A 24,796-nucleotide genomic window follows, 5' to 3' on the forward strand; every position below is an offset into this window, starting at 1 on the left:
TCTAGGTCTTTTCCATCCTCGTGTAATCTGTCTTCTAACTACTATCTCCTTCAAGTAGAAGATGCCCACATAGTTCTTTCATAAATTACCTGCTATTTAACAATCCTATATAATTCTTTCCCTCTTCCCTCCCTCTGTCCATTCCTTCACATTTGCTATTCTGTTTCACTTTTCATCATCTCATTCTAAGAAAAAAAGCACAAGGCACCATAACTGTAAACAGTGCTGAAGCAGCAGATGTGGTATGCATATGGATCTACCAGTCAGCGGAAGGGCTAAAGGGTCCAGTTTACCTGGAGATTGGAATTTGGGCTGTCAGAGGGGAGGGTGGGTAATGGTTATTGAAGAGGGCACCTGTTGGGATGAGCACTGGGTGTTGTATGGAAACCAATTTGACAATAAATTTCATATTAAAAATAAAGAAACATTAAAAAATTAAAAAAAATTAAAAAAAATCTGTTAGGACCAAAACCGCTAACATAGGCACCATTACCTGGGTGTGCTGCCACAAGGACTTCCAAATGTCTCCCTCACAATGAACTAACCTATTCAGTCACAGACAATGATTGACAACCAAAGGCCTCCCCTAATTAAAAGGTGTCAATACAACCTAAAGACAGGCTAACTTGAATGTACAGCCTACACAAGAAGGATAATTCAAGATTTTCCAACCCTCTCCCAAGTTCGCCTACCACTCTTCCTATTTTTGTGCAGAGTAAAGTGGGAAGTCCAGAGAGAGGCCAAAGGTGTTACATAAGCAAAGGCTCTTGGACATGGAGAATGAGGCAAGAGGAAATAAATCATAGGAACGGTAGTATAAGGAATACAATAACTCTAAATTAGTGATTATGTGAGTAGAGCAAATATGAATCTGGTGTTGTCCAAAAATTCCTATGTTTATAATAACACAAAAGAATTAAACCCAGAGTTTTGTCTCTGGTCATGATATAGATACTGGGAATAGACCTGCTGTCCTGCTGTAAACAACATGAAAAATAAAATATAATAAACAACTGTTTTCAAACATTGGCCAATAGGCTGTAGAGGACTGTTTTGCTGGAGAAAAGGGAAACTAATGTGATGAGCTTTATACATTGTTTTAAATGTAAACAAACAAACAAACAAAATGTGGTCAGCTTTACACCTGGGCTTTCTTCTTGAAGGCAATTCCAAGATCACTATGCAGCAAGGGGGATGCCATGGAGGTCTTCCAAAGTTGAAGAGACAGAAGTCAAATTGCAGAGACAGACTGAGGAGACTAAAATTTATAGATTATAGTACTGAAAAGAGCAGAGCCAAAAACTAGAGAGATATGTGTAAATCTTTGTCAAGCTGATTGCAAAATACTCAGCTCTGCAAATGAAGAGTGAAACCCCACAAAGTTGGGCAAAAAACAGTTGGAAACTTGGAAAATGAACAATTCCCAGAGCATACATGGTTGCTACCAGATGTCCAAGTTCCAGGATGAAGAGTCCTTAACTACCAGGTAGTTAGTAATAGTATTAAGTTAGCAATAAAGGCAATTCTACACTCACCCTAATCAAAAAATCAAAGACTTGAAAAGATCAAACTGATCTGTAACTTGACAGCACTCCAAAAAATGTTTAAAGAAAACCAAAATCCCACATTCAACAGTGTGATATCAATAACATCTCATATCCAATAAAAAATAAATCACTAACATGAGAAAAGGGAAAAATGTGGCTCAAACCAGTAGCTAAATCAACTAATAGATCAAAGAACTAAAGTGATATGATTAGCAAAGATTTTAAAATAGCTATTTTTAAGTAGTTAAAGAAAATATGAACAAAATCAAAAGCTTTGCTACAATTTAAACCAATTGTAGTTTATCAGTACTGGAATTCCACTTAGTAAAAACAGACAGCATATGGTACATGTAACAAACTGGATGAATCTCAAAACTACTATGCTGAAAAAAATTAGGCGGGAAGTATCCTATATAATTCTATTTGTATGAACCACTAGTTATAGGAAAACTAATCCTTGGTAGCTCTTCTCAAATGGACTGCGTTTTGTTCTCAGGGAGGTATTTCAGCAGTCTTTAGAGACATTTCTGATTGTCACTGATTGTACAGTGGGGAATACAGAGACAGTTCTACTGGCATCTAGTGGGTAGACCAGGGATGCTGCTAAAAATCCTACAATGCATAGGACCGCACCCTCTGGTAATAAGCAGTTACCCACCCCCAAATATTAAGAGTGCTGAGGATGAGAAATCCTACTACAGTAGTGGGGGGGGAAATCAGTAGTTGCCTGAGACTGGGAGTAGAGAGAAGATGACTGCAAGGGACAAAGGGAACTTTTACAGGGTCATGAAAATGTTACATATTTGATTATGGTGGTGATTATGTGTGCAAAAGTATGTCAAAATTCAAACTATTCTTAAAATGGATGCATTCTGGGGTGCCTAGTTGGTTCAGTCAGTTGAGCAGCCAACTCTAGATTTCAGCTCAGATCATCATCCCAGAGCTGTGGGACAGAGCCCGGTGTTGGGCTCTGTGCTGAGCATGGGGCCTGCTTGAGAGTCTCTCTTTTCCTCTCCCTCTGCCCCTCCCCCGTGTATGCGCGCGCGCACACACACACACGCATGCTCTCTCTCAAAAGAAAAAAACAGATGCATTCGTTGTATATAAAAAAAATTGAGTATATTTACATACATGTATGTAAATGTTGATATAATTGAAAGTGTCAGTGAGTAAAATCTAAGCATATTAGTTTCACTAAAATATGAGCAATTATAGTTCCTAATTTGATATAAAGTCTGTATTAGAACTCAATATTTCATAAGAAAGCATGTGCATATTATCAATTACATAGTTTTTAAAAAGAGGAAGATTATTACAAAATTACATGATCTTTGGGGGCAGTGAGGGAATTTTTCTTTCTCTGAAGAGCACTGTACAATTATATTTTTTATGAAAAATACCTTGACCAGAAAAAAAAAAACTTAATAAACCTTAATTAAGTATATGAGAATGTATAGAGGTGCCTAGGTGGCTCAGTTAGTTAAGTGCCTGACTTCAGCTCAGGCCATAATTGGGCAGTTTCTGAGTGCAAGCCCCGCATTGAGCTCTATGCTGACAGCTCAGAGCCTGCCTTGGAGTCTGTGTGTGTGTGTCTCTCTCTCTGCCCCTCTCCCACTCACACCCAGTGTCTGTCTGTCTGTCTCTCTCAAAAATAAACATTAAAAAAAAAAAGTAAATGTATGGGCATGTATAAAATGATTCACTTGCAAGAACCCTAATCACAATATTGAAGTGTTTTCAAGTATATAGATTTTTAAAATCCTCATTACATCTTATGAGATTCTGGCTCTTTTCTGGGTACAATCCAGTCTCCTATAATGAAATGAATATTTACTTCTTAGGGTTAAATGAGAAAAAAAATATCCTACTTCCCCATGAGGAATCCAGGTTTATATTCTATACACTAAATATAAAATTCCCTTAATGCACATTTTTATATAAAATGTTTTTATATATTTCTAACCCTACAATATTATTTTTAGAGAAATTAAAATACCATAATTTAGTTCCAGTACATTAATTACACATCTAGCTATGAAGTTCCCATAATAAACTACTGTTTTGATTTCCAAAGAAAGGTTTGGTGTGTCTAATGAGTTTATGCTCTTCTTCTCTTTGCTCCTTCGGACTATGATTTACAGACAATGAAAAATTGGAAGAGAAAGTTAAAAAATCTATTTTAAACTAATTCCTTACTACCATCGAGGAAAAGAGAAAAAAAAATCAAGTTTAATGTTCACCAATCACAGCTGACAATATTCCATATCTGAACTCTGAAATTCTTTGTTATGGTGAGCATAATCTTTTCATTCTCGAAGATATTATATCATTTTCCTCAAAAGATTATTATATAGAAATATTATATTGATTATAAGACTATTATGGACAACATAAAAAGAACCTCAGTTTCAAAGGGAGGAAAAATATAATTTCAGTATAAATACAGAGAAAACCTGCTATTTACACAGAAACTTTTAGTAATTCTTTCCAAGATGTAATTGTGAATGCCCACTTTATACAGATTATTTTAACAGATTGTACAAAAGAAACAAAATAAATGGAAGATTTCATAAACTACCAATAGATTCCTAGGCTTAATTCAGATAGTCACCTTTGTATTATCTTAAACCTTATTTGTGTAATATTTGCTTTCCACATCTCTATCTTCTTCCATGTAGTTTAACATAGTCCTTTCAGTTTACTCTTATTATAATAATCAAGGGAAAACTTTGGAGCCATCTTGGAGAACAAAGATGCTTAAATTCTCTGTATCAGTTTTCTGTATATCTCTAAATTTGGGAGTATCTAAATTCATTACACATTTTTACTCTATTTGAACTAAATGGGCTTTTAACACATGACGTCCATATTTTATACAGATTATTCCTCATTGTGGAATTATCATACCACTTTTCTTTTTTTTAAATATGTGATAATCATTTACCATAAAAGAAATGGGTCATATTTTTAAAAAATGGGGACTTAGTTTTCCCTTATCACCTGTACCTAAACTAGCAGGTGATCTGTCTCCCCTGGTTGCCACAGATGTTTGTTTCAAACATGAAGTAACAGGTACATGAAAATAAGAAGTTTTATTATTCAAAAGAAAATATTTATTCTGATTTTTAAGCTAAGTATCTCAACAGCTGCAGCTCAAGATTTGCTGCATTGAAAGGAAACCGTAATCTCATACTCCCAGTCTCCTCAGCAGAATGCCAAATAAGCTATTTACCTTTATCTGCAGAAAATATATCTTAATTACAGGTTAGAAAGAGTAAGAAAAAAGACTAAGAAAATGTCTGATCTGACATAGGCCTAAATTAGTAGTTGATAATTCATCACAAAAAATATAGACTGTATGTGCAAGACATAATACAAAAAGCATTTAATATCATAACAATATCCATCATTATGCTGCATTATATTTCATGTAGCATCATAATATTTTCAAAGTACTGTCACAGTTTTTCCTATGGGGTTATGTTTTTAGTTGACTGGAGGAGGAATGGTAATCCTAAATCTTACTGAATTTATCAGACTAGCAATGAAGGCAATCTGGTCTACTCAACTTGTTAATTAGGTAATTTTCATTCTTTTATTAAAATATAGTTGCCATTATATTTCATCTCATTCTTCTTTTTTTTTTCTCTTAAAAAGCTTATTTCTGGGGTGCCTGGGTGGCTCAGTCAGTTGAGCGTCCAACCTCAGTTCAGGCCATGATCTTGTGGTTCATGATTTCAAGCCTTGCAGTCAGGCTCTGTGCTGACAGCTCAGACCCTGGAGCTGCCTCAGATTCCGTGTCTCCCCTTCTCTCCACTCCTACTCCACTCACTCTCTGTCTCTCCCTCTCTCCCAAAAATAAACATGCAAAAAAACTGCATAAAAAAAGTGTTTTTCTACATACGATGTAGGTAGTATTCCAGTTTTGATCTATACTATTAGGATTGTATAATGGATTGTTATCCCATTTGTAAATTTAAAAAGACATGAAAATAATTAATCAGGGACACAGGCATGGACTTAATGTCTGAAAAGACAGAAATAATCAAAGTGTCAGCAAAAAGAAGCATCAGTGGATAAAGAATTAAACTCAATAAGGACATGAAAATTTATTAAACAAAATCAATAAAGATTAATGAGAACCATCTTGTTGAAATAAGAACACTGTTCCAACGACCAAATTACAGTATTTGTAAATTTATAAATTTCAATGTCTTTTAATGTGAATGATCTAAAATACAAGCATGTCTTGAGAGCTAGGATAAAATATGCTGGCATCATAAGAATGAAACTACAAAACCCACGAACTTTATTATTCATTTACTGCACAATGTCTAGCTCCAGAGACAGAGAATATGGTACCCTTGTTCTTCAGTTAACACCTCTAATTCAGAAGCTTTATTAACATTTGTTTCTTTATATTGAAGAAAATACACTACAATAATTATTTTATAAACAGTAGTCTGCAATTACAAAATGTTCAAGATAAATTTATATATAATACCCATCAAAAAGCCTTTCAATTCCCCAACATATTAGTAATACACTGCCAATGGTTTGCATTTTCATTTATGCTTTTATAAAGTACCAAACCTATGCAAATAATATACATTTAATACAGTGGCTTAGATTCATGTTTCTCACTTAAGTACAGAATATAGTCCTCACAGACATTTGATGAATACATAGAACCTAATGATCAACATATATTTTATACTGAATTCATTCAGAGCTGAAAATTTACAAACTGAAAAGCAAGTTCTAACTGGAATTCACTTCAATTTTGTATGATATCCTCCCTCCTTTCCTCATTAATTGAAGAAGGAAAAACTACTTCATGTTGGGGTGGGGGAAGATATTAGAAAGAGATTATATCTCACATATTATTTAAAATGATCGGTTTTCTCATATATGAATAATGCCATCTAAAAATATCTGAACAATCAGACCATAAAGATTTTAACATTATGTGATGTATTCCATTAAAGGGAATGATTATCACCATGGAACTTACTCTTTTATATAGTATCTGAAAGAGAATGTTGTGCCAGGCAGAAAATCAATTTCCTATCAGATAAGTAAAAATGCAGCAGAGGAAGCAGTAAAGTTAAGCTATTGAAGCTACAAAGAGATTAAATTTGAAGTAATCACAGAATAAAGGCTGTGTATTTTTTTTGGTTATTTTTTTCAATTTTGGAAAAAATGAAATGAATGCCAACAATATATATAGCTTTTATGTGCTATAAAACCATAAACTACCACTTTGTAAATGATAAAACAACTATAATAAAGGTGTCTACCTCATGAATGATATATACAGAAGTCTAGCTCAAAGTACTTTCTAACTGCAAAGCTGTTGATGCTCTAAAAAATGAGTCCCATCAGAGATTATTCTAGGTATGAGAAAAATTTCTAAATTTACTTCAGATTAGCCTGAAAGGAATTCCCAATGTCCACTGACAAAGATTTGGAAGATAGGGTCTGATGATGGAAAAAATAAAAGGAGAAAAAATCCAATGTTAATTCATCCATTCATTAAATATACGTTTATTATTGTCTACCACCTAAGGCAGACAGCATTTTTGTCTTATAGAAATTACACTGTAGGGAGCAGTGAACAAAATACATAGCTCAAAGTAAGGTATAGTGTGGTAAGAGAAATCCACTGGGAGGCAGAGAGATGTAAGGGAGGAAGTATATTTTAGATAAGGTGGAGATAACTTCTCTGAAGAAGTAACATCCAGACTAAGCATAAAAAGTTTAGACGGAACTGTGTGAGAGGAGGAGTCAGTACTCCAGGAAAAGGGAACATCAACAGCAAAGGCTAGAGGCATAAACTTGACGTAATCTAAGATGTGAAAGAAGTTCCCAAACCACTTATCTGATAAGGAATTTATATCTAGAATACATAAAGAACCTTTACAACTCAGTAATAAAAAGATAAATAATTAAAAAATAGGCAAAGGATGTGAATAGTCATTTCTCCCAGGAATATCAGTCTTCAGGGGAATGCAAATCAAAACCACAATGAAATAGCACTTCACATCCTACTGGATGGCCAGATCACAACATATGATGATGATGATGTGGAGAAATGAGAACTCTCATAACACTGTTGATGAAAAGGTAAAATGGCAAAGCTGCTTTAGAAAACAGTGAAGGTTCCTCAAACTATTAAACACAGAATTACCATAAAACTCAGCAATTCAATTTCTAGGTATATATTCTAGAGAAAAAATATGTATGTTCATGCAGAAACTTGTACGTGAATGTTTACAGCAGCATTATTTATTTATAATAGCCAAAAGGTGGGAACAGGAAGCCTGGGTGGTTCAGTAGGTTGAGCATCACTTGATTTCAGTTCAGGTTATGAACCCAGGGTCATGGAATTGAGCCCCGAGTTGGACTCCATGCTGAGTGGGGAGCCTGCTTGGGATTCATTCCCTCTCTCCCTCTCTCTCTCTCTCTCTCTCTCTCTCTCTCTCTCTCCCCCTCTTGCCCCTCCCCACTGCTTGTACATGCTCTCTAAAAAAAGGTAAAAATTAAAAAAATTTAAACAAATTTTTAAAAGGTAGAAACAATCCAAGTGTCTATCACCAGATAAATATATAAACAAATTGTGGTATATCCACATAATGGAGTATTAATCATAAAAAGGAACAGAGTACTTATCCATACTACAACATGAAAGAACCTTCCAGATGAACCTTGGAGACATTATGCTAAGGAAAGAAGTCAGTCACAGAATACTGCATACCACACTATTCTATTCATATGAAAAGCACAAATTAAGAAATCTCTAGAGACATAAAGGACATTAGTGGTTGCTTAGGGCTGAGAGAGGGAAGTGGGGGAAGACGGGTACTGGGTTTCTTCTTCAGGTGGCAAAAATGTTCTAAAGTTGTTTGTGGTGATGGTTGTACATATCTACTAATATACTAAAAACTACTGAACTATACACTTTCAGTGGATGAATTGTATAGCATGTTAATTACATTCTGAAAGCTGTTTTTAACAAAACAAAACAAGACCCGCATGCTTATGTAGAGTATGTAGGATAATTACTATAGAGATAAAGGCCATGAGATGACTGAAAGAGCAAGGGAAAGGAAAACAATGGGAAAGTGACACATTTGTTTATAGAGCTGGCTCACATTAGTTGATACTCTGTGTACTTAGAAAGCTCAAAGGAAGTCAACTTCGTATTTTGGGTTGTTTTTTTTTTTTTTTTTAATTTTTTTTTTCAATGTTTATTTATTTTGGGACAGAGAGAGACAGAGCATGAACGGGGGAGGGGCAGAGAGAGAGGGAGACACAGAATTGGAAACAGTCTCCAGGCTCTGAGCCATCAGCCCAGAGCCCGACGCGGGGCTCGAACTCACAGACCACGAGATCGTGACCTGGCTGAAGTCGGTCGCTTAACCGACTGCGCCACCCAGGCGCCCCTTTTTTTTTTTAAATTTTTTTTTCAATGTTTATTTATTTTGGGACAGAGAGAGACAGAGCATGAACAGGGGAGGGGCAGAGAGAGAGGGAGACACAGAATTGGAAACAGTCTCCAGGCTCTGAGCCATCAGCCCAGAGCCCGAAGGGTTGTTTTGTTTTAAGGAAGGGCCTCTGGAGGGATTATATGGGTAAGAATGACTACGGAGGACTTCCTAGGACCACTCAGAAGTTCACTTAAATTAGGAGTTACTAATATTTGAGGCTTTCAATGAGTAGCCAACCAAATTTCTAAGGTCAAAGAGAAGCAATCAATGCCACATGGCCCTGATGTCAGTGGCCCTGTAAATTAGTGCTGGCTTCTACCACTGTGTTGGCCCTGTCAGGAGTACTAGAAACATATAAGCAATGACACACACAAAAAACTTACTCTCTACTTTGAAGACACCAACCCCAGCTGAGTGAATATATATACAAATGGTTTCCTGATAAAGACAGGCATTCCACAGTAGGCATACAGAATACAGATAGAACCCAGATTGCTGATTATTTTACAATTCAGCCTGAATAAACATTATAAAAGTAATTTAAAAATGAATATAGGATGCTAGAAAGGGAAGAACAGCAAAGTCCTCACATTCAGATGTCTAATGCTTCCGATAACGAGAGTATTTTATCCAATCCCTCAAGCCATTTCTATTTCTCAGTATGAACGTACTGAATTTCACTTCTCTTTAGAGAAAGAAGTCCCATCCTGAACACACCAAAATGGAATGTAGTAGAGAAGACTAGCCACCTAGGGGTATAACAATAACTTGTAGGAGGTCTAAGTTTAGCTTAAAAAACAATCTGTTTTATCTTATGATCTGTTCCACATGGAAAGGACATTATGAGTCAATCTCCAGTCTCTTGATACACTAACCAGTACTGGCTTTTATCCATAATACAACTCTCCTTTCTCCCACTCCCCCCACTTTTTTTTTTCATTTATTATTTTTTAATTTGAATTCAAGTTAGTTAACATAGAGTGTAGTACCGGTTTCAGGAGTAGAACCCAGTGATTCATCACTTACTTAACACCCAGTACTCACCACAACAAGTGTTCTCCTTAACACCCATCACACATTTAGCCCATCCCCACCTACCTCCCCTCCAGAAACACTCAGTATTTTTTCTCTGTATTTAAGAGTCTCTTAAGGTTTGCCTCCCTCTCTGTTTTCTTATTTTTCCTTCCCTTTCCCTATGTTCATCTGTTGTTTCCCAAATTTCACATATGAATGAAATCATGTTTGTCTTTCTCTGACTTATTTTGCTTAGCATAATACACTCTAGTTCCATCCACATTGTTGTGAATGGCAAGATTTCATTCTTCTTGATCACCAAGTAATATTCCATTGTGTGTGTGTGTATATACATATACATATATATATATATATATACATACATATATATATATACACACATATATATACATATATCCATGTTGTTGAAATGGCAAGATTTCATTCTTCTTGATAACCAAGTAATATTCCATTGTGTACACACACACACACACACACATATATACACCACATCTTTATCCATTCATCAGTCGATGGACATTTGGGTTCTTTCCATATTTCAGCTATTGTTGATAGTGTTATGATAAACATTGGGATGCATGTGCCCTTTTGAATCACATTTTTGTATCCTTTCGCTAAAAACCTACAATTGTTAGGTGATAGGATAGTTCTAGTATTAATTTTTTTGAGGAACCTCCACACTGTTCTCCAGAATGGTTGCACCAGTTTGCATTCCCACCAATAGTGCTAAAGTATTCCCCTTTCTTCACATCCTTGATAACATCTATTGTTTCCTGGGTTGTTCATTTTATTTGGAGAGGTGTGAGGTGGTATCTAATTGTGTTTCTGATGTGTATTTCTCTGATGATAAGTGATGTTGAGCATCTTTTCATGTGTCTGTTAGCCATCTGGATGTTTTCTTAGCAAACATGTCTTCTGCCAATTTCTTCATTGGATTATTTGTTTTTCAGGTGTTGAGTTTGAGAAGGTCTTTATAGGTTTTGAATTACTAATCCTTTATCCGATATATCATTTTATCTTTTCCCATTCCATGGATTGCCTTTTAGTTTTGTTGTTTCCTCTGTTGTGCAGAAGCTTTTTATCTTGATGAGGTCCCAATAGTTCGTTTTGCTTTTGTTTCCCTTGCCTCCAGAGACATGTCTAGTAAGAAGTTGCTGCAACCTAGGTCAAAGAGGTTGCTGCCTGTATTCTTCTGTAGGATTCTGGTAGTTTCCTGACTCAATTTAGGTCTTTCATCCACTTTGAATTTATTTTTGTGTATGGTATAAGAAAGTGGTCCTGTTTCATTCTTCTCTATGTCGCTGTCCAGTTTTCCCAGCACCATTTGCTGAAGAGACTGTCTTTTTTCCATTGGATACTCTTTCCTACTTTGTCAAAGATTAGTTGGCCATACATTTGTGGGTCCATTTCTTTTTTTTTTTTTATGAAATTTATTGACAAATTGGTTTCCATACAACACCCAGTGCTCATCCCAAAAGGTGCCCTCCTCAATACCCATCACCCACCCTCCCCTCCCTCCCACCCCCCATCAACCCTCAGTTTGTTCTCAGTTTTTAACAGTCTCTTATGCTTTGGCTCTCTCCCATTCTAACCTCTTTTTTTTTTTTTCCTTCCCCTCCCCCATGGGTTCCTGTTAAGTTTCTCAGGATCCACATAAGAGTGAAACCATATGGTATCTGTCTTTCTCTGTATGGCTTATTTCACTTAGCATCACACTCTCCAGTTCCATCCACGTTGCTACAAAAGGCCATATTTCATTTTTTCTCATTGCCACGTAATATTCCATTGTGTATATAAACCACAATTTATCCATTCATCAGTTGATGGACATTTAGGCTCTTTCCATAATTTGGCTATTGTTGAGAGTGCTGCTATGAACATTGGGGTACAAGTGGCCCTATGCATCAGTACTCCTGTATCCCTTGGATAAATTCCTAGCAGTGCTATTGCTGGGTCATAGGGTAGGTCTATTTTTAATTTTCGGAGGAACCTCCACACTGCTTTCCAGAGCGGCTGCACCAATTTGCATTCTGTGGGTCCATTTCTGACTGCTCTTCTGTTCCATTGACTTACATGTCTGTTTCTGTGCACTGTCTTGATTGCAGCTTTGTTTTTGGTTTTTTTTTTTTCTTAATGATTGCAGCTTTGTAATACAGCTTCCAGTTAAGAATTGTAATGCCTCCAACTTTGGTTTTCAACATTACTTTGGCTATTTGGGGTCTTTTGTAGTTCCACACAAATTTTAGAATTGTTTGTCTTAGCTCTGGGAAGAATTCTGGTGTTATTTTGATAGGAATTGCACTGAATGTATAGACTGCTTTGGATATATAGATATTTTAACAATATTTGTTCTTCCAATCCGTGAGCATGGGCTGTTTCTCCATTTCTTTATATTTTCTTCAGTTTTTTCATATGCTTTCTATAGTTTCCTATACAAATCTTTTACCTCTTTGATTAGGTTTATTCCTAGGTATCTTAGGGTTTGGGGTACAATTATAAATGGAATCAATTCCTTGATTTCACTTTCTGCTGCTTCATCTTTGGTGTACAGAAATGCAACTGATTTCTGTACGTTGATTTTATATCCTGCAACTTTGCCAATTCATGTATCAGTTCTAGCAGTTTTTTGGTAGAGTCTTTTGGGTTTTCCATGCAGAGTATCCTGTCAATTGGAAAGACTGAAAGTCTTCTTTCTGACCAATTGACTAGGACTTCCAGTACTATATTAAACAACAGAGTGAGAGTGGACATCTCTGTCGCGTTCCTGACCTTAGGGGAAAGCTCCCATTGAGGAGGATATCAGCTGTGGGTCTCTTGTATATGGCCTTTATGATGTTGAGGTATGTTCCTTCTCTCCCTTCCTTCATGAAGGTTTTTATCAAGAAATGATGCTGTATTTTGTCAAATGCTTTTTCTGCATCTATTAAGAGGGTCATATGGTTCTTTTATCCTTTTTTATTAATGTTGTGTATCACGTTGATTGATTTCCAAATATTGAACCAGCCCTGCAGCCAGGAGTAAATCCCACTTGATCATGGTGAATAATTGTTCTAATGTACTGTTGGATTTGATTTGTTAGTATCTTGTTGAGAATTTTTTCATCCAAGTTCATCAGGGATATTGGACTATAAATTCTCCTTTCTGGTGGGGTTTTTCTCTGGCTTTGGTATCAAGGTAATGCTGGCTTCACAGAATGAGCCTGGAAGCTTTCCTTCCATTTCTATTTTTTGGAACAGCTTGAGAAGAATAGGTATTATATATCTTCTATTAAATATCTGGTAGATTTCCCCTGGAGAGCCATCTGGTCCAGGACTCTTCTGTGTTAGGAGATTTTTAATAACTAAATCAATTCCTTTGCTAGTTATGGGCCTGTTCAAATTTTGTATTTCTTACTGTTTGAGTTTTGACAGTGTTAGTGTCTAGGAACTTGTCCATTTTATTGGCATATAATTTTTCATAGTATTCTCTAATAATTGTATTTCTGTGGTATTGGTTGTAATCTCTTTCATTCATGATTTTATATATTTAGGTCATCTCTCTTTTCTTTTTGATAAGTCTGGCTAGGGGTTTACCAATTTTGTTTATTCCTTCAAAAAAACAGCTTTTAGCTTCATTGATATGTTCTGTTTTTTGTTTGTATATTGTTTATTTCTGCTCTAATCTTTAGAATTTCCCTTCTTCTGCTGACTTTGGGCTTCATTTGCTTCTCTTTTTCTAGCTCCTTTAGATGTAAGGTTAGTCTGTGTATTTGGGACCTTTCTTCCTTCTTGAGATAGGCCTGAATTGCAATGTACTTTCCACTTATGACTGCCTTTGCTATATCCCAAAGGGTTTGGACTGTCATGTTTTCATTTGCTTCCATTTTTTTAAACTTCTTCTTTAATTTCCTGGTTGACCTGTTCATTCTTTAGTAGTATGTTCTTTAATCTCCATGTATTTGAGGACTTTGCAAATTTTTTCATGTGGTTGATTTCAAGTTTCATACTGTTATGATCTGAAAATATGAAAGGTATGATCTCCATTTTCTTGTACCTGTTGAGGGCTGATTTGTGACTCAGTATATGATATATTCTGGAGGATGTTCTATGTACACTCAAGAAAGTGTATTCTGCTACTTCAGGATGAAATGTTCTAAATATATGTTAAGTCTGACCAATCCAGTGTGTCATTCAAACCTATTGTTTCCTTGTTGATTTTCTGCTTAGATGATCTGTCCATTGCTGTAAGTGGGGTGCTGAAGCAGCCTACTATTATATGAGTTTCTTTATGTTTGTGACTAATTGATTTATATATTTGGATCCCATCAAGTTGGGGGCACAAATATATACAATTGTTAAATCTTGATGGATGGACCCCTTAATTATTATATAATGCTCTTCTTCATTCATCTCTTGTTACAGTCTTTATTTTAAAATCTAATTAGTGATATAAGTATGGCTACTCCAGTTATCTTTTGACATCCTTTAGCATGACTGATGGTTCTCCATCCCCTCACTTTCAATGCAGGTGTCTTTGGGTCTAAATGAGTCTTTTGTGCATAGCATATAGATGGATCTCGTTTTATCTATTCTGATATCCTATGTCTTTTGATTAGAGCAGTTAGTCCATTTATATTCAGAGTGATTATTGAGATATGGATTTAGTGCCATTGTGTTACCTGTAGAGCTGCTGTCTCTGGTGGTGTTCTCTGTTCCTTTGTAGTCTTAGTTGCTTTGTTCTTTTTTTTTTCCTGCACTCAGAGTGTCCCCCTTAAAATTTCTTGTAAGGGCCAGTTTAGTGGTCACAAATTCCTTTAGTTTTTGTTTGTCTGGGAAACTCTTTCTCTCTCCTATTCTGAATGAGAGCTTTGCTGGATAAAGAATTCTTGGCTACACATTTTTCCCATTCAACATATTAAATGTTTCCTGCCGCTCCCTTCTGGCCTGCCAAATTTCAGTGGACTAGTCTTCTGCTAACATTATGTATCTATCCTTAGGTTAAGGACCTTTTGTCTTTAGCTTCTTTCAGGATTCTCTCTTTATCTTTGTATTTTGTAAGTTTCACTCTGCTATGTCATGGTGCTGAGCTGTTTTTGTTGTTTGAGGAGCGTTCTCTGTGTCTCTTGGACTTGAATGCTTGTTTCCTTCCCCAGATTAGGGAAGTTCTCAGCTATAAATTGTTCAAATAAACCTTCTGCCCCTTTTTCCCCACTCTTCTTCTTATGGGGCTCCTATGATATGAATATTATTTTATTTTATGGAATCACTAAGTTCTCCAAGTTTCCCCTGATCTAATAATTATATCTCCCTTTTTTTTCAGCTTCATTATTTTCCATAATTTTATCTTCTACATCACCTATTCTCTCCTCTGCTTTTTAAATCCTTATTGTCACTGTATCCAGTCAGTACTGCATCTCAGTTATAGCACTGTTTATTTCAGCCTGACTAGTTTTTAGGTCTTTGATCTCTGCAGCAAGGGTTTCTCTCGTGTCTTCTATGTTTTTTTTTAAGCCCAGCTATTACTGTTATGAATGTTGTCCTAAATTCTTGTTCAGATATATTGCTTATATCTGTTTTGAGCCAAGTCCCTAGCTTTGATTCCTTCTTAAACCTTCTTTTGGGGAGAGTTCCTCTATCTTATCATTTTGGCTAAGTTTCTGTTGTTTGTATGTTTTAAAAGCTTGGTGTGTTTCCTGTACCCGAGAGTGCTGCTATATTAAAAAGGGGTCATGCACTGCCCAGGGCCTGGCACTTCAGGAAGTATTTTTGGTGTATGCTGTGTACACTCTGCTGTTGTGTTTTGGCTGCTCTTTCCCACTGGTCAGTCCTCCGCAGAGGGATGAGGAAAGCCCAGAGTCCCCCTACTTCTCAGCCATCTTAACTCCAACCCTCTCCTTTTTTTTTCTTCTGCACAGGTAATAGTAAGTAACTACACTAACAAACTTCTTCCTATTTGTCTAAACTCTCAGGTGACAGAGTGATGATATTCCAAGTTATTTCTACTACATGGAAGAGAATTCTTTTGTGTAAGATTATTTGTATATGTTTACATATATGTGGTATACACACACATGCACATATGTGTACATATATCATGTGCATGCTTATGTATATGTACTGTACATATATATATATATATATATATACACATAGATAATATTAATCCCTAGCTTTTAAAGGTCTTTTACATTTTAGTATTATGACCCTAAAAACATGCACGATGAAAAATAACCGAACCATATGATGTCTAAAGATTCTTATTTACAGATGAAGATAAATTATCTAAGAGCTAACACTAATGCCAATGAGCTAACAAGAAGCAATTTAACAGATGAGGAGATGCTAACTGTAGCAAGGAGGATAAATCTAGAAGCTGGGAGACAAATGAGAGGATGTCACCATGTGCACACAACCGAAGTGATTTTTTCCCCCACAACAATGAAATGCTATCCCAAGATTTTGCAGTGTTAATGACAACTAAAACAACACCTATCAGAATAAATAAATCATTACTTTCAAATCAAAAAAGCAAAATGGGAAGTGTAAGAACTCTTGCCTGCAAAATAGCTGTCTTGAAGTGTTATAAGCTTAAACATATTTAAAATTGTACAATGTTTAATCTATTGAACTGTTTTTGACCAGAAACATTACTTTCAATTTAGCTTTATACCTGTCAGAAATGCACTTGGCTCCATTTTTCTCATTGAGTTCACAGAGATATCCCTGTGATGTATATCCTAGGCTATCCACTGGTGCCTACATCATTTGTTCCTGCTTAACAAAAACCAGGATCACTATTACTAGGAGGAGGTATTAGTTACTGCCATTAATAATGAATAATGTCTTAGCCAAACCTTGTGTCTTAGGGATAAACAGAAAGACCATAGAAGCTGTCATCCATTATGGTAGGGAAATACAGAATTAAGTAAAGAGATTTAAAATGGTACAACACTAAAACAGAGCACTGACAGGGTTTCAGTTAGAGGAGTAATGTAATGCAATCCACATTTCAATAGCAGTATTCTGGCCACTGTATTGAGAACACATTGAATACTTAGCAGGTTACCGCAATAAGACAGGTGAGAAATGAGGGTTGTAGTGCATGAGTGAAAGTGATTTCAGATACCCAGAGTCAAGACCATTTGCTGACAGATTAGATGTGGGTATGAAGACAAAAAGAAGTCAAAGAATGCCTTCAGGTTTACTGCCTACAGAATTAGAAGCACAAAGTTGCCATTTCTGAAATGAGTAAGAAAACCAAAGGAACAGACTTTGAGGGAGTATCAGAAGTTTATCTCAGACTTGTTAGGTTTGATGTGATTATTAACCTTCCCAGCAGAGGTGTCTAGTAGGCAGTTACATATGAATGCAGAGTTCACAGGGCAGAGATAGGGGTTAAAGATATAAATCTGATAGCCATCAGCATACTGGACAGTATTTTATTCATAAGTTGAGATCTTACCAAGAGTAGGTATAGCTAGAAAAATAGGCAAGTAAGAACTGAGCCCTGGGGCACTCCTAAATTTAGAGGTTAGAGAGAAGTGAAAGATGAAAAAAAAAAAAAAAAAAGAGAGAGAGAGAGAGAGAGAGAGACAAAAGAATTTGCCAGAAACATGGGAGGAAAATCCAATCAGGTATTTTCTAGAAGCCAAGTAAAGAAAGAGTTTCAAAAGAAAGGGAGGGAGCGAATATGTTGAGTAATAATGCTAGGTCTAGTAGGATGCAGACTGATCTACGCAGTAGATTTAATCATGGTGGAATGGTAGGGGTTAAAGCCTGGTTAGCTTTGTGAGTTCAAGTGGGTTCAAGAGAGAATGAAAAGAGTTAATGGAGTAACAAGATTAGACAACTCCTTCAAAGAAATCTGCAGTAAAAAGAAATGGAAAAGTGCATTCAAAAAAAGATATTTTAAATATGGCAGAATTAACAGCATGCTTGTTGGCTCATGAAAAATCTACATTGGAGAGCCATCCCAACACCCAAAACAACAGCAATAAAGGAAAAGGGAGACCTGTTAGAAACAGTATCTTTGAGAAGAGGATGGAATGTAGTGCAAGACATGGGGAAGACGTACTTTGTAATAAGCAAACTGGCAGTTTATTCATAGTAATGGAAAACCTAAACTGATATAGATGCAGCTAAGTGAGTTGGTGTATATCAGGAGCACATGGAAGCTTTTTTCTATTTCTATTTCCTCAGTAACCTTAAAAACAAAATTATCATCTGACAGGATGGATGAGGATGAGGTGAGGAAGGTTTGATGAGAGAGATTTTAAAATGGTCATCCAGGAGAGTATAGACCTGGGGACACAATGTATGACTGCCTGGAAGTATGATGGGCCCACTTAAGGTTAATAACCATCTGCAGTTATCTTCTGGGCTAGACACAGATTCTGTCATGACTCCCTTTTCTAAATCACTCACAAAAGAAGAGCAGGGAGTAAAATTTTATTCCTCTGAGCACCAATTCCTAGGAATTGATGATATATCTTTTCAGGGAAGTGTCCATTTAATCTTTTTTTTTTTTTTTTAATTTCTGTCTGCCTCATTCTGTTTAAAAACATAAGGCACATTTTATTTAGGTTTTATTTTTTTTTAAGTTTACTTATTTTGAGAGAGATGGAGAGCACGCACATGCAGGAGAGAGAGAGGGACAGAATACCAAGCAGCTCTGTGCTGTCAGCCCAGAGCCTAACACCAGGCTCGAACCCACGAACCATGAGATCATGACCTGAGCTGAAACCAAGAGTTGGATGCTCAACCAACTGAGCCACCTAGGTGCCCCATAAGGCACATTTTTTAAATCAAACTATTTTGAAGAACCAAATTATCAAACATGACAGTCACATAATAAACTGATAATGACTGAATTTGTTGCTCCAAAAATTAATATTTGTTTCTAAGCGAAACTTAGCAAAGATAACAATGCTTTATCATAACAAGGAAAAAAATCAGGAAAAGGGTTGAGGCACCAAGAATGGATCATGTAGATTACAGAAATGAGGGGGCAAATAAGTGATGGAAAAGACTGAAAGTACAATAGGAAAGCATGAGAGTAACAGACTGAGAAAGGTTTGGGTTCACTGAAAGATGGGACTCAAAAAGTGGGAAAAGTGTTCAAAAAAGGTACTCTCTCAAGAGTTTCTTCTTGAAAAATAACTTATATCACTCACACATCTCTGAAAGCAGTAGATGATGTAGCACAAAAAAGAGGAAAACAAAGGCGGAATTTTGAAAGTGCATTATAAAGACAAATACTAAAAACTTTAAAAAGCTCCCTCGTGTTCTCTTTCCCTAACTTCCCAGTAGATAGAAAACACACACACACACACACACACACACACACACACACACACACACAAATTTTTGTCTCTACCCAATTGTGAGATATATAATGTATATCTCAAACATTGGATAGAAACATAACAATGCATATCAATTGATGGTTTCTATTAATTGTTTTAAAGCAAGTAAATGCAGAGAAAAATAAAAGGCAAATGAAGTCTCACACAGAAACATTTTTTCAACAATCACTCCATAAAATCTTAACTTATGTTAATCTTATACATAATGCTGTTTTTTTCCAATGCAACTCTAATGGTATTAAAGGTGATAGCACGGATATAAACTTTAACATCTCAAATTAATTGTTTAATCATATATATTCATATCTCATCTTAGAATTCTCTAGTTTAAAACTGAATTTTCATTGCTCTCCCCATAAGCTCTTGAGCTACACTGACCTTATGGTTGAATTTGGCTTACCAGTTGTCCTCTGGCCTCTCTTGCCAAATCTTACACATCCTTTAAACTACTTCTTGTTTTACCCCCAAAACACCTATTTCACATCTTGCTTTAAACACTAATTTTCTTTGGAAGGGTATTTGGCATTTATGTTATCCTAGTAGGCTACACATGTGTCTATTTAGTTCCTATCACACTATATACCACACAATTATCTAATTACTTGAATGTATTCTCTAAAAATTCATGAATTCCTCTAAGGTAAATACTTGAACTTTTATTAAATTTATATAATTTATATTATATTTATATTTCAAGTCTTGACGACACAGAACTTATGTATGACACACAGATACCAAAAAATATTGCTGTGCTAAATAAAGTTCTATGTATCTAGAATTTATCAAAAACCATAATTCTCTTTTTTTAATTTTTTTTTCATAATTCTCTTTTTTTAATAAAAAAACATTCTGTTAAGAATTATTCAGTATCATACTGATAATTTAGTAAGAAATTTACAAAGAAATAGGCATAAGTGGATCCATATATACAAGCTCAATGAAAAGCAGTTATTAATCTCCTATAATAATACTTTACCTTTTTTTAAATTATAACCACAAAAGCACTAAAATAATGTGATATTAGATTGTAAACATTGTACCTTGTTTTAGATCAGCATTTTTTGTAACTTCTGACAGGTAGCAGTTTGGTAAAGGATATGATGAAAACATTGGCCAAGGATACGGATCATCACCCTAAACAAGAAGACAAATAACTTTAGGAAGTAATATTAAATACTGAAGCTTAAGGCTTTTTGAAACTGGCTTTTGTTTCACATATACTAGAGTTGTAGCCTAACTAATCAAAAGGTGTTTGCTAATTACAACTCTATTCTCTAAAGGATATTAACTAAAATTAAATGTAGTAGAAATGACATTTACACAAGCACTAAAGACAAACATATGGTAACTTGTTGTAGCAACCAGGACCGATAATGATGGCTTTAGTGTATTTTTTTCCATGAAAGGAAAATTACAGTCTTCAAAAGAAACCTGTATTTCCTATACTGAAATCGGAAACAAACACAAAAAACAAAACTCTATCATGTTGTCAATCATTTCTCTCTTTTTCCCAGATTGACAAAACAAAAACGTACTTAAACAAACAAACAAAACCTTCAAGAGAAAGCCAAAGTCTATGAATACTGATGGACGGAGAGGTACTCAATATTGCTAATTAAGTACCAAACACATATTCATCTAATAAAAATTAGGTATCATGAAAAAGACATTGAATATAATGTCATAGACACAGGAAAATGACAACTTTTAATGAAACAATACAAACTAGCTCTAACCACCACCCCTTGTCATGAATATTGGTTTCATTTCAAAGTGTTTATTTGTATCCTAAAGTTTTTCTAGTAATCAAAATTCCTCTTTATCCCACTCACCTTCTGTAGTACCCTTGGTGGCAGAATTCGTTCCATAGGCCCACCAATCAAATTTATTCTAACAAGAACATGATTTCTCTCTACAGATAAGCCATCAATTATAAAATCCCTGAAAAAAAAAATACCAATTTTGTTTTCTGGTTTTTTTTTCTACCAATTTCGTTTTCTTAATCAAATATGATTTAATTCTAATATCAAATCAGTGGAATGTAAAAAGAAAATTTTCTATAGAAAAGTCTGGAAAATGGATTATTAACAATTAGTGCTTAAAAAGAGCTTAAATTCACTTTATCTTATAGCTTTGTCATAAAGCAAAGAATTGGTGGAGATATAACTGATACAATGAAATAAATGTTATTAATAAAATATTTTCTTGTCAAATGTTACTGCATTTAAAGAAATGGAATTAAGGTCTACATTATTTCCATGATTCTATCACATTTTAATTAGGGTTCCCTTACTAGAACCCAGTGACTTAAACTCAAAATCTAAATGTTGCTTTTGAGCAGATTGCACACTTCCTGCAGCTGTTAATATCATCCTTTTCTACCAAATCTAGAGAATCCAGTAATGTGCCTGGTCTTCTATAATTTCCCAAAACCCAGCTAGAATGGAAGCACATTTTTTTTTTTAAATCACAGACATGAGGGGCACCTGGGCGGCTCAGTCAGCTAAGTGGTCGTCTCTGGGTCTTGGTTCAGGTCATGATCTCATAGTTTGTGAGTTTGAGCCCCACAATGGGCACTTCTGACATTGCGGAGCCTCCTTGGGATTCCCACTCTCACCTTCTCTCTCCATCCCTCCTGCATTCTCTCTCACACTCTCTCTCTCTCAAAATAAATTTAAATAAATAAATAAACAAACAAACAGAAAACAATACCAGCTATTGAATATGTATTCAATAAATGTCAGCCAAATTGAGGCAATGACAAATATAATAGAAAAAGGTCATCAAAATATTACCATAACCTCATTTTGCAATAACCAGAATTTATGACTATGAACTAACATAACTCAGAGAATGGAGTAAAGAGTAACTCTACAAAGGACATGAAATCAAACATTTTGTTTATTGGGTCATCTTACACATGCACACTGAATTTAAAGGTGATAGAACTTCACCGAACCATTAATAAAGTTAGTCTTAAAAAAAACAAAAAAAACCCTAAACTAAACAACAACTTAGAAAGCAGTACTATTCAAGACTTCCCCACGAACATCTATCACTATCTTTCTGATGGTGATGTTTCTGTTTTAATTGCTTTTTACTCTTATTTAAATCTACTGAATTCAGACAGTGGAAAAACATTAAACTATATACACAAAATTACATCTTAACAGAGCATCTGTAAAGAAAACTATTGTTAATATGTCTTAACAGGGCTTGAGCAGGGGGTGTTGTTTATTTTTACCTGTGGCTTTCAGAGTTCTCTAAGATATTTTCTTCTTGAGCATTCAGTAACACTTCAGATACTTGATACTGAGCCTCCAATAGGAGAAGAGTGTCTAGATCACAACATACCACACCTAATAACCTATATAAAAAGGAACAATAAAAGCAGATTTTATAAAATAGATCTTATAAGTTTAGAAACTACTTTCTTGGTAGGTATCTCAAAGTAACATCTACACATGGGAATACAAATTTTATAAGAAAGATCACATAGTTACTTCAAAAACATTTGTAATCATTTTGATTAGTAATCGACTACAAAAGTTTTTCTCATTGGAATATTATTTAAAGACCATAGACAATTTCTATTCTAGTTTTTTAAAATTATCTAAATCTAGGAATTGGGGCGCCTGGGTGGCTCAGTCGGTTAAGTGTCCGACTTCAGCTCAGGTCACGATCTCACAGTCCCTGAGTTGGAGCCCCGCGTCCGGCTCTGGGCTGATGGCCCAGAGCCTGGAGCCTGCTTCCGGTTCTGTGTCTCCCTCTCTCTCTGCCCCTCCCCTGTTCATGCTCTGTCTCTCTCTGTCTCAAAAATAAATAAACGTTAAAAAAAAAAAATAAATCTAGGAATAGTAAGTTTTCAACTACTAATTAAAAAAGTAGATAGGGTGGCACAAAAACAGACACATAGACCAGTGGAATAGAATAGAAACCCCAGAACTAGACCCACAAACGTATGGCCAACTCATCTTTGACAAAGCAGGAAAGAACATCCAATGGAAAAAAGACAGCCTCTTTTTTTTTAAATTTTTTTTTTCCAACGTTTATTTATTTATTTTTTTTTTATTTTTGGGACAGAGAGAGACAGAGCATGAACGGGGGAGGGGAAGAGAGAGAGGGAGACACAGAATCGGAAACAGGCTCCAGGCTCTGAGCCATCAGCCCAGAGCCTGATGCGGGGCTCGAACTCCCGGACTGCGAGATCGTGACCTGGCTGAAGTCGGACGCTTAACCGACTGCGCCACCCAGGCGCCCCAAGACAGCCTCTTTAACAAATGGTGCTGGGAGAACTGGACAGCAACATGCAGAAGGTTGAAACTAGACCACTTTCTCACACCATTCACAAAAATAAACTCAAAACGGATAAAGGACCTGAATGTGAGACAGGAAACCATCAAAACCTTAGAGGAGAAAGCAGGAAAAGACCTCTCTGACCTCAGCCGTAGCAATCTCTTACTCGACACATCCCCAAAGGCAAGGGAATTAAAAGCAAAAGTGAATTACTGGGACCTTATGAAGATAAAAAGCTTCTGCACAGCAAAGGAAACAACCAACAAAACTAAAAGGCAACCAACGGAATGGGAAAAGATATTTGCAAATGACATATCGGACAAAGGGTTAGTATCCAAAATCTATAAAGAGCTCACCAAACTGCACACCCGAAAAACAAATAACCCAGTGAAGAAATGGGCAGAAAACATGAATAGACACTTCTCTAAAGAAGACATCCGGATGGCCAACAGGCACATGAAAAGATGTTCAGCGTCGCTCCTTATCAGGGAAATACAAATCAAAACCACACTCAGGTATCACCTCACGCCAGTCAGAGTGGCCAAAATGAACAAATCAGGAGACTATAGATGCTGGAGAGGATGTGGAGAAACGGGAACCCTCTTGCACTGTTGGTGGGAATGCAAATTGGTGCAGCCGCTCTGGAAAGCAGTGTGGAGGTTCCTCAGAAAATTAAAAATAGACCTACCCTATGACCCAGCAACAGCACTGCTAGGAATTTATCCAAGGGATACAGGAGCACTGATGCATAGGGCCACTTGTACCCCAATGTTCATAGCAGCACTCTCAACAATAGCCAAATTATGGAAAGAGCCTAAATGTCCATCAACTGATGAATGGATAAAGAAATTGTGGTTTATATACACAATGGAATTCTACGTGGCAATGAGAAAAAATGAAATATGGCCTTTTGTAGCAACGTGGATGGAACTGGAGAGTGTGATGCTAAGTGAAATAAGCCATACAGAGAAAGACAGATACCATATGGTTTCACTCTTATGTGGATCCTGAGAAACTTAACAGGAACCCATGGGGGAGGGGAAGGAAAAAAAAAAAAAAAGAGGTTAGAATGGGAGAGAGCCAAA

At 35.9% G+C, this 24,796-nt stretch overlaps 1 protein-coding gene across 2 annotated transcripts in view; it reads right to left on the reverse strand.

Moving 5' to 3' along the window:
* Window positions 1-24,796, reverse strand: part of TBC1D32 (TBC1 domain family member 32) — a 213,040-nt gene that overhangs the window by 53,885 nt on the left and 134,359 nt on the right. For both annotated transcript variants that reach the window (XM_043592221.1, XM_043592222.1), the window contains exons 24-26: window positions 22,660-22,782; window positions 21,248-21,356; window positions 20,456-20,549 (exon numbers count right to left, since the gene is read on the reverse strand). In XM_043592221.1, coding sequence (XP_043448156.1) covers window positions 20,456-20,549; window positions 21,248-21,356; window positions 22,660-22,782 — 326 coding nt within the window. The remainder of the gene's footprint in view (window positions 1-20,455; window positions 20,550-21,247; window positions 21,357-22,659; window positions 22,783-24,796) is intronic.

The sequence above is a fragment of the Prionailurus bengalensis genome, chromosome B2, assembly GCF_016509475.1.
Source record: "Prionailurus bengalensis isolate Pbe53 chromosome B2, Fcat_Pben_1.1_paternal_pri, whole genome shotgun sequence".
NCBI classification, from domain to species: domain Eukaryota; kingdom Metazoa; phylum Chordata; class Mammalia; order Carnivora; family Felidae; genus Prionailurus; species Prionailurus bengalensis.